Consider the following 13713-nt stretch of genomic DNA (forward strand, 5'->3'; position numbering starts at 1 on the left):
TTACAATGAAATATATGCACGGCTCTGATGGGGCAATGAAAACATATGTAAGGAATATTTAGTCTGTCCTGCACTTCCACCTGACAGCTGTGCCCTCGTTGACAAACCACTTCCCTCCTCTGCACACCACACTTCTCCTGAGCTACTAAAAACAGGAAACAAAGATGTAAATGCAAACAAGAAGAAGGAATGTTGCTCAGTCCAATTTTGTGTACAGTATTTTTAATAATCTGGTGTGTGTGTGCGGTTTTGTTTTTATCCTGTCTGAGTTAGCACCCGCAGTGTAATGCTTACTAACTTCCACACTTGATGCTTACCCTCTTTCTTTGTCTCACAATAGGGACGGTGGCAGCTACCGCCGGTCTCCACCCGGGTCAGTGTATAATCAAGGTGAATGGTATCAACGTGAGTAAGGAGAGCCACGCCAGTGTCATTGCTCATGTTACTGCCTGCAGGAAATACCAGAGACCAACACAGGTGAGGCAGGAGAAGACATGAAAGCAAAAAGAGATAAAACTGAAGATGAAATCCAAGATTTCCCAACCTTTTTTTTCCTTTGGAATAGTTTAATTCAGTAGTAAGTAAAACCAAAAGAAGAAACAAATAGTAAGTGTAGTAACAGTTTTAGGGTTTTAAATGATTGCATGCTGTGGCGATATTGGAGCTGTATGCCGATTGTTTCCTATAGAACTGAAGGGAAAGAATATAAGAACTTGCAGAGGTGAAAAAGAGCAGAAAAGAAAGAAAACAAGGGTTAGTTATAAACATTGCACACAGACTTCCTAGCTCCTGTTTACCACAATATCTCTTTCTAACTCCATCTTTCCTTCTTTTGGGTCATTACTCAGAAATAATAGTAGTTTTGGCTCCTGTAGCGCTGACCCTTGGCTTACAGTGGTGGGCTTGTTGTGGGAGACTGGTAGACTGCAGAGCGGGTGGGAAAGGATCTGGAGGTAGCTGGGAGAAACAGAGGGGTTAGTAGGCCAGACAGCTTTTTTTTTCAATCTGGATGAGAGGTTGACAGCAGACAAGTGTAGGAGGAGAGGGCATGCTCAGGCCACCTGTTAAAGGTGGGAAAAAGTGAAAAATAGCAACCCCAGGGTTTGTGCATGGGGCGAGTTAGTGTAGTGTGTCGTTATAATTGAGCTCCGGTGGTACTTTGAGTTTAATGATGCACTACGCTGTTCCAGGACTACCAGAGTTCTGGTTTATATCCATGAGCGGACTCAGAGGAACCGCCCTCTCTTTCTCATTCTCGGCATGTTTGTGTATATATGCGTGGGGTTGTATGGGAAGACCATAAACCAGTAAGCAAGCACAGCATGTAGCCTTGGCAGACAACCCTGTGTGGGTTTAGGTGTGGAGAACCAACACAGACACACACACGCATTCATACACACGCCTGTGAGGCACGCTAGAATGGGTTGATGAGATTGGCATGGGTTTGCGTTTGTGGTCTCACCAAGCACTATGTTTCCATATGTTTGTGAAGGCTTTTCGCTGTTTGCTCTGCCAACCCAACTGTGACACTAAAAACCATCTCTGGGCTGAACTGACTGAACATGCTACAACACCCTCAGCTTGCACACACACACACAGATACACACAACAGGGTTCAGTATTTATTTTATTTAAAACTTTAGTGGTAGAAATGCAGAAAATAAGAATGCAGAGAGAATAAGAGTGCTATAACTGGTTTGTGTGGACATGTGTGACTCTTAACGGCTCCCATCAGTTTAATTTTAATTGAAGACACACGTGTGACGGCTAACATAAGTTCAAAGCTTGAACACCAATCTCCCCATTTCAACTGTTTTTAAATTGCTATGAAGCAAAAATGTTTTCATTAATATTCTTAATGGAATCTTTTGTTGGATTATTTATGCAGCAAGACACCATTAACTGGGTCTACAACAACAGTGAGAGCGCCCAAGAGGACAACCAGAAAACTAACCAAAAACCAAGTCCTGAGGAGAACGGAGATGGTTTTAAATGCAAAGTAGAAGGTGAACACACACAAATACACAAGCACCAATTACATGGTAATTACTCATTTGGGGAAAAGAAATTGGGCTGAAGGTGGCTGTGAATGTAAAACAAGGTTGCCTTCTTCACATAAGAAGTAAGATGCAGTTCAGAGCAAGCTCATCTGGAATGTGTTAGTCTGAGAACGGCTGCCTTCTCTGGCTCATCAAGCGTTAATATCCCCCCACCAATTTATGGATCCCAATGAGAAAGTAAAACAGGAAAACTATTCCCCTCACAGTAAATGACTCCAGAGCACAATTTATTGCCATATAAAGTCATTGCGTTAGAGTAAGGATGGTTAACTCAGTGCTCTTGGAATTGCTCATCATCTTCAGCTGCGGGAGGTGGAAATAAGCCATGAGTGGAGGGTCTTTGAAATTCTGCACAGATTTGGTGGTCTGAGTCCTCCTTGTGTGCTGACTGCGATGATGATAACTCTTGCAACATTGCAACTCTATATTCCAAAATTCCAGCATGTCTGCTGCCTTGTTTGAGTCCAAGTCTAAAGAAATATGAAGCATCTCTGTTTTTGTGTATTTCTTCATCCTCAGAGGCAATGGACAAGTTCAACACCATTGCTATTATTGATGGGAAGAAAGACCATGTAAGTCTAACAGTAGACAATGTCCACCTGGAGTATGGAGTGGTGTATGAGTATGACAGCACAGCCGGCATCAAGTGTCATGTGCTGGAGAAGATGGTTGAACCGAAGGGATTCTTCAGCCTCACTGCTAAGGTATCCTATCAACTCAGTTCTGTATCTTTCAGTTTGATAGTAAGATTTTGGGCGTGATTTGGATCGCCACCTGGTTCCACAAATTTTATAAAGGATTCTTTACTATTGGGAGATATTGATCATTTTGCCATTACAGCTTTTAACTCAATAGATTCTTTGGCAAAAAAATTACAAGATAACATCATGGTAGATGTTAAATACACTAACAGCTAAACCTTTTAGACTATTATAGTCATTTGCTTCTGCACGGTGTCTACGGGTATGTTTCAAGGACAAGGATTCTAAATAAGATCTGGCATCTATCTTTACGATGGAAATAGATGGTGATATTATAAGTATACATAAGAATGTTGACATGGGGTTGGTAACCAGGTGGGCTGTTAGGCTTTAGGCCTTTAGGGGTTTTTCTCAGGTGAGTGACCCTCAGGCTTGGCGGAGGTCTGTGCTCTCTGAGTGCTTCTAGTTTTCTCTAGGCTTTTCTCCCTCTACATCAGGGGTGCCCAAGTCCGGTCCTCGAGATCTACCATCATGCAACTTTTAGATGCAACCCTTTTTCAGCACACCTGAATCAAATGACTGGCTCGTTACCAGGCCTCTGCAGAGCTGAATGACATGCAGATGACATCTGATTCAAGTGTGTTGGAGAAGGGTTGCATCTAAAAGTTACAGGATGGTAGATCTCGAGGACCGAACTTGGGCATCCCTGCTCTACATGTTTCAGCTTACATTTGCAGATGATTGCAGATGATTACAGATGTTGTTTTCAGTAGTGTCCTGTTCTGGTTTCTACTCCACAATCAAAATCCTGTCTGGTCTTAGTGGTTTTATTTTTCAGTTTACTTAAATTGAACTGGGTTGTGTGTCTTCCCCTTGTGGTCTGTGAATTTTGTTTTATTATTTGTTTCTTTAAGCTGTTTTTATCATTTGGATTTCCGTGTATTTTAGTTTACCTTTTTTTCAATGCTTTTCCTTTTTGTCATTTGTTATTTTTACTGCTATTTTAGGTTGTACCATTGAGTATTCTGTGATCTTTACATTCTTGTCACATCAGTTTTTAGCTTGCTAATTACCTTTCCTGTATTACATCCAGCCCCAGGTTTCCTTTGACTGTCAGTCTGATTCAACACAGGTTCAGATCTCTGACAGTTACAGTGGTAATTTGGTTAACGGAAAAAGGGGTAAATTTGACAGATTCACAGCTAAAGCACTAAATGATTGTTTGTACACCTTAATTTCAAGTATAGTCTTTTATAGGAAGTCATTTTTCCAAAATATACTAAAAATACCTTGGGAGTGATTTAGTTGGTATTAATCATCCTTCCAATTTGTGCCATCTTTATTATTTATGTGTGCACAGGGCATGTATCATGAATAAGAGGAGAGAAGAGGCTGATGATTTTCCACCTATGGTTCAGCTCCAGATGCATTTAGTTTTTTACTCCAGGGTCTCCTTACTGGTTAACCAGTCCTATAAAATTCTAATGGAAGGTCCCCTTAATGTGTTCAGGATTTGACAATATGATGTCATATTTGAATCATTGGTGGTTGTGGGCAACAAAGAGATACTAAATACTTTTAGATGATAGATGATGTTGTTTTTCACACAGAACTGCATCTTGCTTAATTAGAAATAACAGTGGAGATGCAAACAACTCATGAATGTCTTAACAAGCTCAAGAGGAGCAGGAGATTAACTCCAAAGTTATAGTGAGTGAGGAGTTATTATTTTTCCTTATACTTTATATCACTTTATATTTGCTGTTTGGATTTGATTTCAGTCTCAGTGAGATTCATAATCAGTTGGATTTGGACTTTGTCATGCTTTAAATTTGAAATAAAGAACAAACAAAACATTTGTTGTTTATTTGGAGGGTAGTCTCTGTTTTAAAGCCACCAGTTCTTTTGGTGTTCAGCCTAAGAGGCTTTAAGCTAGTTGGAAGTGACAGCTTTATTTTAGGTATTTTATTTCCTGCCTGGGTAAGGAGCATGCTTTTTACATCCCAGCAGTGATGTTCACAGAATGATCATTATTGATTTAAGACACACAGAGGACACAAGATTCACTCAGACATAAAGTGCACTTGCTGATGTGGAAAATAGAAACCACTTTGCAGCATCTTTCTGCCAAATCCCACAATGAACAACATCTTTCTTGTTTGTAATGAATTTACTAAGATCATAAGTTTGGTTCTTGTTTTGGAGCTGATCTAGATTTACAGTCATCTTCACTGTAAATGAAGCAAATGAAACCCAATTTCAGGGAAGTGTGTTTCCCATTCCTCCAAAGTGAAAAGTAATTTTACTGTAATTATAAAAATCTGTGCCAGCATACCATGTTTTCCTCTTAGACTTGTCTGATGTTGAATTTTAAAGTTGCTAACATTGTCAGATGCTTCGTCTTTTTGTCAGATGCTTCGTCTTTTTATCTAATCTCATCACCAAAGCTCAGAGTTGAGATCCTTGTTCTCCTTATATCAAATCCCTCATCTGAAAAGTCAGTCTTCAAACATGCAGCCTATGTATCATAATCTTGGTTTATCTCAATGGATTTATGAATAACACTAGGGAATTTTAAATATTCCTTTTTAACTGCTCCGAGAAATAAGCCCTGCAGGCTCATTTTAGTTTGTTTTCCGCTGTGCAGCGTGCCTAGTCATTCATTTACTTACCACTGTGGCCTCCAAGAAAGATTTTAGAATTATTTGCATATCACTTCATCTTCCTCATCTTTTTTTTTTTTTTTTTTAACCTTTGTTGTCATCAGATTCTGGAAGCAATGGCGCGTAATGACGACATACTGGTGCAGATGTGTGGCAGGTTGAGTTCCAGCTGTGATGTGATCCCTGAGGAACTGCAGGTACGCTTCAGCGCCATGTATGGCGAGAGGATGGAGCACATCAACCGACGTATCACAAGCTACAGAAAGGTAACTCTCCAGAGCAGATCTGATTTATAAAAAAAAAAAGAGAAGAAAGGAATTGATCTCTCTGCTTTGGAGGATGCGGTCTTTCTCTCTACTGGGAGGCGCATTTGTTTATTTTTGCAAAGCTTAGAAAATTATTTTTATTGCTTCGCCTTTATTAAATAGCAAAATGCACAAACTTAATTAAATCGGTGCACAAAATAAATGAATTACAAAATATAAAGGTGCTGTGACAAAAAATGTATGTGGACCGCCACTGTCTGCATAACTTTACCCAAGACCCAAATGAGCACAACACACTGAGAAGGCACAGATGTCCTTGATGGAAAGTTTCTCATTGTGCCGACTGTGTTGGCATCAACACATCCAAGCACAACGATCCAGTTAAACAGAGCAAACACAGCAGTCACAAAGCTGCTGTGCAAATGCTCATTTACTTTTTAGAAAATATTTACCCAAATAAACAGCCATAAATCTCCTGACTCATCCTGGACTTTGTGAAAAGGTCCACAACTTTGTCACCAGGTGACGTTCACATCTGCAGGCATCCTTCTACGTGCAATACATGCAAGTGTGCGTGAGAAAGAGGAAAAGAACTGACTCAACATCAGAGGAGGCTTGGATTAATTACCACTTATAAATATCTCTGCACAGACACAGCCAGGACTTTTTGTTGTGTAAGATCCCTGCATGCAACACATCATTCCTTGTCAGACCTCCAGAGACAGAGAGGGGAGGAGAGAGAGAGAGAGAGAGAGATGGGAGGAGAGGAGAAAAAAAGGTGGAATGAGAGGGTTAAGAATTGTATAGAAGGGAAAAGTAAAATGAGAGACGAATAAGTTAATATGTTGACTTGGGGCGTGGAAATAACAGACCTGAAGCATCTAGAGACAGTTGTCAAGGTGACTTAAGCTAAAGCTTTATACTTTCACTAACCAAGGAGAAATTTTTGGTTTAAATTCCTTATTTAAAGTATATAGTACCGTATGTTTTGCTTATGTTGGCTCCCAGCCCAAGCTGCTAAAAATGTGTCTGGTGGTTTAAAGCATATGATGTAAATATACAAGACAGGATGACCCTGTCGCAGAAAGTTCAAGGGAAATGCAGACAAGTTTTCCTTCCTCTTCTCCGTGCGTTCAGGTTTACACAGTGATTATATCTTGTGGCAGGTTAAGGAAATGTCCTTGCATAACACGACAGGATGGAGTCAGATACACGTCCTATAATATTAAACCTCTACAGAAGATTTTACCCTTATTTCACAGTGTATCCATGGAAAATCTATCTGGATTTCAGTTGTAGCAATGTGTGTTTCAGCTGAAAATCTGTTTGATATTACTCTGGAAAAAAAAGAATTGCAGTTTCTCTGCAACTAATTTGAAACGTACTTACATTTTGATTGTTCTTGAAGTTACACATGAAAGATCAGAATTACAACGTGACGATATGAGCTGCTCCATTTATATCAGCTTAAATGATGAGTGTTTACACTGGGGTCTGGAGTTTTTCACATATGAAAGTAATGTTAATCTCATGTGTCTGCCTTGCATCTTTGATTTGGTTTAAATATTTTGAGTTGCCACATAAAAAAGAGGAATGTTGAAAATACACAGTAAAGGGTGTTTGTGCTTTTCCCCTACGACCAGCTGTTAAGTATGTTAAGGAATACAGCACATTTTGTTGATGGATATGCTTGGCTTGTGCTTCACATGGAGGCTTTAAGTATTTTCCTAAAATATTAACTAAATAATGCAAGAATTTTGACTTTTGAAGTCTGCATGTTCCTTAACTATTTAATTTCCTAATCCTTGACTTGGATAGATATTTTTTACAAACCCATCATCCACCTACAAATGTTATCAAAGTGCTGCTATTACAGTAATAAACATTTAAACTTCTAAACTTTTTTCTCTTCTTCTATGATTTAGTTTTCACGGGTACTGAAGAACAGAGCATGGCCCACCTTTAAGCAGGCCAAGGCCAAGGTTTCCCCTCTGCACAGCAGCGACTTCTGCCCCACAAACTGCCATGTCAACGTGATGGAAGTGTCCTACCCCAAGACCACATCTTCCCTGGGCAGTGCCTTCGGTGTGCAGCTGGACAGCAGGAAGAACACTCTGGAGAAAGGCGGACGCAGCAGTGCTGAGCAAGGTGAGCTTAAAGAACATTTGTACAGCAGAATGATTTCATGGTTTAACAATTTTTACTGATTAACCTGGTTTATGTTCAGGGAAGCTGAACCCTATGGTAAATGTACAGCACACTATCACCACTATGGCTGCACCGTCTGGCCACAGCCTGGGCCGGACAGAAGGTCACGGACTTCGGTTCCTGCTTAGAGAAGAAGACCTACTCACCCTGGATGCGTATCAGAAACTTCTCTACAAACTTACTGCTGCTGTCAAGGAGGTGGAGACACATGGTGGCCATATTGATGAGTGAGTGGCCATAGCTACTTAAAGTAACACATGCACAGCCTTCTCTCAATAATCTCTGTGAGATTTGGGCAAATACTTAATATGAAAGGTTGACATACCTACCATGAGGCCTTGAATTGGTTGGCTGAGAATTTGGCATTAAGCTAATATTGGTGTCTTAGTTTTTGAAAGCAGAAGTGTTGTAGAAGGGATTAATCTGACTAAGAACCTGTTACTGTAGCTGTTAATTTGAACAGTTTTTCCATCATATTTTAAGGAATATGCACAAGGATGCATGGCAGTTGAATAAAACTATTATTACATTTGTAAAAGGCGAGTTAGGAAATTGTTTTGCTTAACAAGTAACTACAAGATATAAGATGCAAATTCCACAAGGGATAAAACAGAACAGAAGTTTGTTGTGGACCAACTATTTTACTGGATTACTTTTGCTGATGTAACAGGACTGTTTTTTGTTGCAGTTTCATCTGCTACTGGAGTACAGTATGGATGCAATGATAGATTCCATTGGCAACTGGTCAGAAATAAGTGTTTACTAAATCTACAGTTATGATTGTAGCCTTGAATGATATACATCTTTCAAATCTCAAGAATCTTAGCTTTCTAATGGTATAACATGTGTAGGTACTTGGAAGGTAGACTGAGTAAATATGTACTCAGTAAATACTGAGTACATATTTATTTGTTCTGTCCCACTTATGGGATGTCTGGTACCAACTGGGTAAGAATTATATGAAAGATACCTGCTATCCAGAGCAGCAAAATAGGAATCTCCTTGTGGTCATTTGATGAAACAGTTTTTTGGACTTTAGCATTGGCTTCATTTATTAGTCCTGGAGGCTGCCATTGCAAATATGGCTGTGTTCAATTTAATGAGCTCAACCTTTAGATATATTTCTTTCAACATACTTCTTGCAAAACCCCATTTCAGATCACGTTTTGCTAATGATGGAAAGAAATTTCCATTTGAAATGCTCTTTGCAGAATGTGAGGTCAGCATGCTGCATCTTGTACTTGTTGAGCATACAGTTTGGTTATTACTCTTAACACCTGTGAGTGCATGCTCTGCAAGTGGAATAGACAGAGGGTGGAGAAAAAGCACAAATGAGACAGTGTGGTCATTTTTTCTACATTATTATTTGCATTTTTTTCCCCAAAAAAAGTGTGTTCACAATTCATTTGTGCTCTGGATTTTAAACTGTGTGTTGGGGAGGGAGGTGGGGGTTATGTCTGTGCTGATTCGCTCTTTTCTGCTGAGCTACTCTGTATTCAGCATGGTTTTCAGTGTTTGGCATGGATGCCATGGTCATTGTTTGCAAGAAAGAAGGCAAATTGAAAACACTGCTCCAGTTCTACCACCATAGCCAAACAGGAAATAAAACCTCAATAAAGAAAGGTGTGACATAAAGCCAGGCGCCCTCTGGAAAAGCCATTCCCAAACAAAGGACCTCTGCTAAATGCCTGCACAGCAGTGATTTAGCAACAGGAAGTTTCATTCAGAGATTTCTGCTGCACCCGTTAAGTATTTGTGGACAGCTCTCTGATTGCAGTGTCTGCTGTGATTCCTTAGATTATAATTCGATTCATTTAGTCATTAAGAAGCTCTTCTTAGAGGGACATTAAAAGTTGCTAAATGGAGCGGAGTTGTCACCTCTCAGTGGTAATAATGAGATGAGTCCACTGCAGGGCTGGTAATGACTGAGTGTGGACAAATTTTTGTCATGCTCTTGTCACTGCCTATTAGTTCACTGGCATTCTCTCACACTTCAATGGTCCAAGACAGATCTAGCAAGGCGATAATGACCTTTACCATGTGTTGTCAGTTCAAACATGCAGACTTTACACACTTAAGGAGCTTGTTAAGGTGGAACAGTGCAGAAACTAATAAGCTCTGTTGCTAGTAGCCGGCTGGTGCATTGCTTTGACCTTTGTGGGGGTGTTTAGCCTTTCTTTGAGCTTCATTAGATTAGTTTGCATATTAACCTGCTTGCTGCCTGACCAAGGGTCATTACTTCTACAACTACACACACTCTATCCCTCCCTCTCATAGGTCTCCTTGTTTTGTTTAAATCCCTGCTGATCTTTTTGTTCGCAATTCATTTCCTCCATGTTTTAGTATCTACATACAGTAGCAATCTGCACACATGAAGATGGGCATTCCTCACTTTCTGTGTTTCTTCCTTCTTCTTTTTTAGGTGTGATCCACTCTGACAGCTCATGTTTTAATCACATTTTAATAATTTAAGCTGAAGTAGCTATTTTGTGCATAATGTCAAACACAACTGTCCTGTTCCCAGCAACAAGAGAGGAAGTCTGCAGTATGTTCACAGAAGAAATATCCTCATAATTTAGTAAAAAAAAGAATGGACATAGCTCCAAGTTACATAATTTCTTGGCTGATCTTTGAGGAATTTATTCTGAGGCAGCGACCTGTGAACCTTTGTCTCAGGGCTACAGGAAAGGGGACACAGCTGCACGAAGACAAGCCCAGTGACGTGCTTTTTATCAGGATCTCCTCCCTTCCTGGATTAAATACTACCCCCTCCCGGCCCCATCCATTTTCATATCTTTTTCTTAATCTGCACACATTAAAAATACAGTAGCTGCCAGCAATTCAAGCTGCATTGTGCACCGACTTGCTTATTTTTCTATGGACTGAAGCGTTATGCAAATGTCTTCCCATTAAACAACCTGATGTGGAGCTTTGTAGTGCGGATGCACCTTAAGAAACAATCAATGCAGCTAAGGCCTAATGGTTTAACATGATTCAATCTATCAAATTTGGTCAAACAGCTTCCTGCAAGAGATGGAGATCTTTATGATTTGTTGCGATAAGCAAAGAAATAGTACACTTTTGGCTAGTCTCATGCTCTTCCTCTCTTTGGACCCTCTTTTCTGATCCAGTAATTGTTATTCTGCCATATGCTCTCCAATGGTTGGTACCCCAAAGGCCCCAAACAGGGCTCACTTCTTTATCAATCAGTGGCCAATCACAGAGCCAGAAGAGCCTCTCTATGGCGATGGAATGCCACTCTGCTTTGGAGCGGCATTGTGGTGGCTCCTGGAGAGAACCGTAATGAGGGGATCTTTGCAGCTTTGTCCGGCTTTGAATGGGCAGAAAGGGGGTCAGTTTGAGAGAAAACAGGGGTAGAGTTTAGGATATGTAAAACTGAGGCCGACTTGGCCAGCATGAAGGAGGCAGGTTGTTTATTTTGATGCTGCACAGAGTAATGTAGCCCCGCTGTTCTTCCTCCCCTTTGAAACATATCTGGAGAGCCAATGTTGTGACGTAATGGAAAACTCAAGGAGACTTAAATTATAAAGAATCTGAAAATCTAAACAGGCATGGCATGTCAGAGAGTGTGCTTCGTGGAGAGATAAAAAAAAAAGTCTAAGCTTAGTGTTTTTTGGAACATGGCTTTAAATGCTGCCATGTGTTGCTTCAACTGTGAAAATATCCTGTCCACCCTCTTTCCTGCTCCTCTGATCAGCATCTAACAGAATGCAAGCCAGTGGTAACATGGAGCGAGGAGCTGATCTGTGCAGCCACGTCGCAGCATGTTGACACAGCTGCACTTTGCTACACGTTTGAAACTTTTATATGATGCGGACCTCTGAGCATCTGAAGCTGCTGTGCGGAAGTCCAGGTTTTGTTTGGCCCTCTCAGTCAGCTATCAGAGACGCGTGGGCTCATGTTCATACTGTACGTGCTCTATGTAGAGTACTCAGACATGTGTAAGACCTTGTTTTGTTACGTTAGTCTGAGCAAACAAGTTCTTTTTTTTTATCATTTTGTCAATATTTTGGCTGGGTGATAGTTTTGAATAATACCATCTCTCTTTCCTCCTGTTTCTCCTTCCTTCCTTCTTTTCTGATACCATCAGTCTTCTGTCCTCCATCACCCATCCTCCAGCGTCAGAGGTGAGGACCCCAGAGAGCTACATATCTGCTGAGAGCGAGGGGGAGAGGGGGGAGAGGAACGGGAAGAAGGTGTGTTTCAATGTGGCAGGAGATGAGCAGGAGGACTCTGGACATGACACGATCAGCAACAGAGACTCATACAGGTAAGACCAAAAGGAGTTGAAACAATAACACTAACTTTTCGAACTTCATTAAGATTGACCAAGGGGAGCATGAAACAATACCTTTTATGCCATTTTAAACTAAATATATCCTAAACTGAATTCTACTAATATTCATCAGCGACTGCAACAGCAACAGAAACTCCATCGCCTCCTTCACCAGCATCTGCAGCAGCCACTGCAGCTCCTACGTTCACAGCGACGAGATGGACTCAGGTACACAAATGCAACACAGACAATATTCAAACTAACACTTACTATTTAATTGGATTTATAAAATTGTCTCACAGGTATACTAGTTATTTAACTTTTGATTTTTGGACATGGAACTTACTAAATAAATATAAATATTAGAATATGTTATAATAAACTACCCTACAAGCTTACGTTACATCTGTGCAGGTATGTAACTTAGTTAATTTATCTTTTTTTTTTTCTTTTAATAAAAAACATCCAAAACCAGCAGCGAAATCCTGCTTTTACATTAATGTGTCAGTAGTAATTGCATCACAGCTTCATATAAGAAATATAAAAGTCATATCTGACATTTTTCTGGACTGAGTACTTAATCTTGTTTTGTTTTTTTGAGAGATCTACATTAGCACTTTAACTTTTGTAAAACATCTGAAATTTTTCCAAATTCTTCTAAATACCAGTCAACCACAAGACTGCAGTCAAAATTGTAATTAGACTGTGTGATCAAACCTTCCAGTATGTGAGAATGAAGAAAGAGCAAAGCTAAATCTGACTGAATAACCAATGGGAAAAAAGTTTTCTTTGCATTTTTTTCATTTCTTTGAACAATATTAATAAGAAGAACAAACCAAGTGCTAGAAAGGCAGGTTTATTTCCAAAAAACATTTTTATAAGATTCACAATAATCACTGAAAATGTCACTGGATTTGTGGTTAGTCCGCTCACAGTAAATGTACAGGAGTTAAACACTGTCCAAATAATACCGACAAGTACCTGCACCTCCACAGGAGATGAGATGCCCTCCAGTGTGTGGCTGTCCCATGATAAACAGAAGAAACTTCACAGCTTTCTGGAGCATCTGTTCAGCCAGGTGAGTCAACTGAACATCTTCTTATGTGACTGATGAGACTAATTAGGCAGAAATTGAAGAAATATTTTTACTCACCTTCATATTTTCTCTCAGGCTCCATGACTGGTATGAGAAAATTTGCTGCTACCCTGAGGAATACATGTAACTTTGTTGTTGACTGATTATAGTCAGACATAAATCTGTCCAATCCAAACAGTTATCATTTGTCATCTGGTTAAGGTTTTTGTGTAAAGGTCATCTTTTTATTGAAGTTTATGGGTGTGTATGTGGAAAAGAGCAACTGCAGGATGTTTCCATGGCCGGTGCAGTAGCAGGAAAAGCTAAGCTTTGCTGTCTTTGCACTTTTTTTTTCTTTTTTCTTGCTTCTCATCATTTTTCCCACCTTTGTTCATGCGTTGCTAAGCAAATCATGTTTACCACAGGCTCTGTGGGAATGCAAG

The 13713-nt window shown here is 40.0% G+C and overlaps 1 protein-coding gene across 2 annotated transcripts in view; it reads left to right on the top strand.

Moving 5' to 3' along the window:
* The window catches only part of prex2 (phosphatidylinositol-3,4,5-trisphosphate-dependent Rac exchange factor 2), a 92970-nt gene that overhangs the window by 49909 nt on the left and 29348 nt on the right, over positions 1-13713 (top strand). For both annotated transcript variants that reach the window (XM_041968578.1, XM_041968579.1), the window contains 9 exons: positions 341-477; positions 1889-2006; positions 2580-2764; positions 5529-5690; positions 7616-7838; positions 7918-8125; positions 12010-12189; positions 12329-12423; positions 13191-13273. In XM_041968578.1, coding sequence (XP_041824512.1) covers positions 341-477; positions 1889-2006; positions 2580-2764; positions 5529-5690; positions 7616-7838; positions 7918-8125; positions 12010-12189; positions 12329-12423; positions 13191-13273 — 1391 coding nt within the window. The remainder of the gene's footprint in view (positions 1-340; positions 478-1888; positions 2007-2579; positions 2765-5528; positions 5691-7615; positions 7839-7917; positions 8126-12009; positions 12190-12328; positions 12424-13190; positions 13274-13713) is intronic.

The sequence above is a fragment of the Melanotaenia boesemani genome, chromosome 18 (assembly GCF_017639745.1).
Source record: "Melanotaenia boesemani isolate fMelBoe1 chromosome 18, fMelBoe1.pri, whole genome shotgun sequence".
NCBI lineage: Eukaryota > Metazoa > Chordata > Actinopteri > Atheriniformes > Melanotaeniidae > Melanotaenia > Melanotaenia boesemani.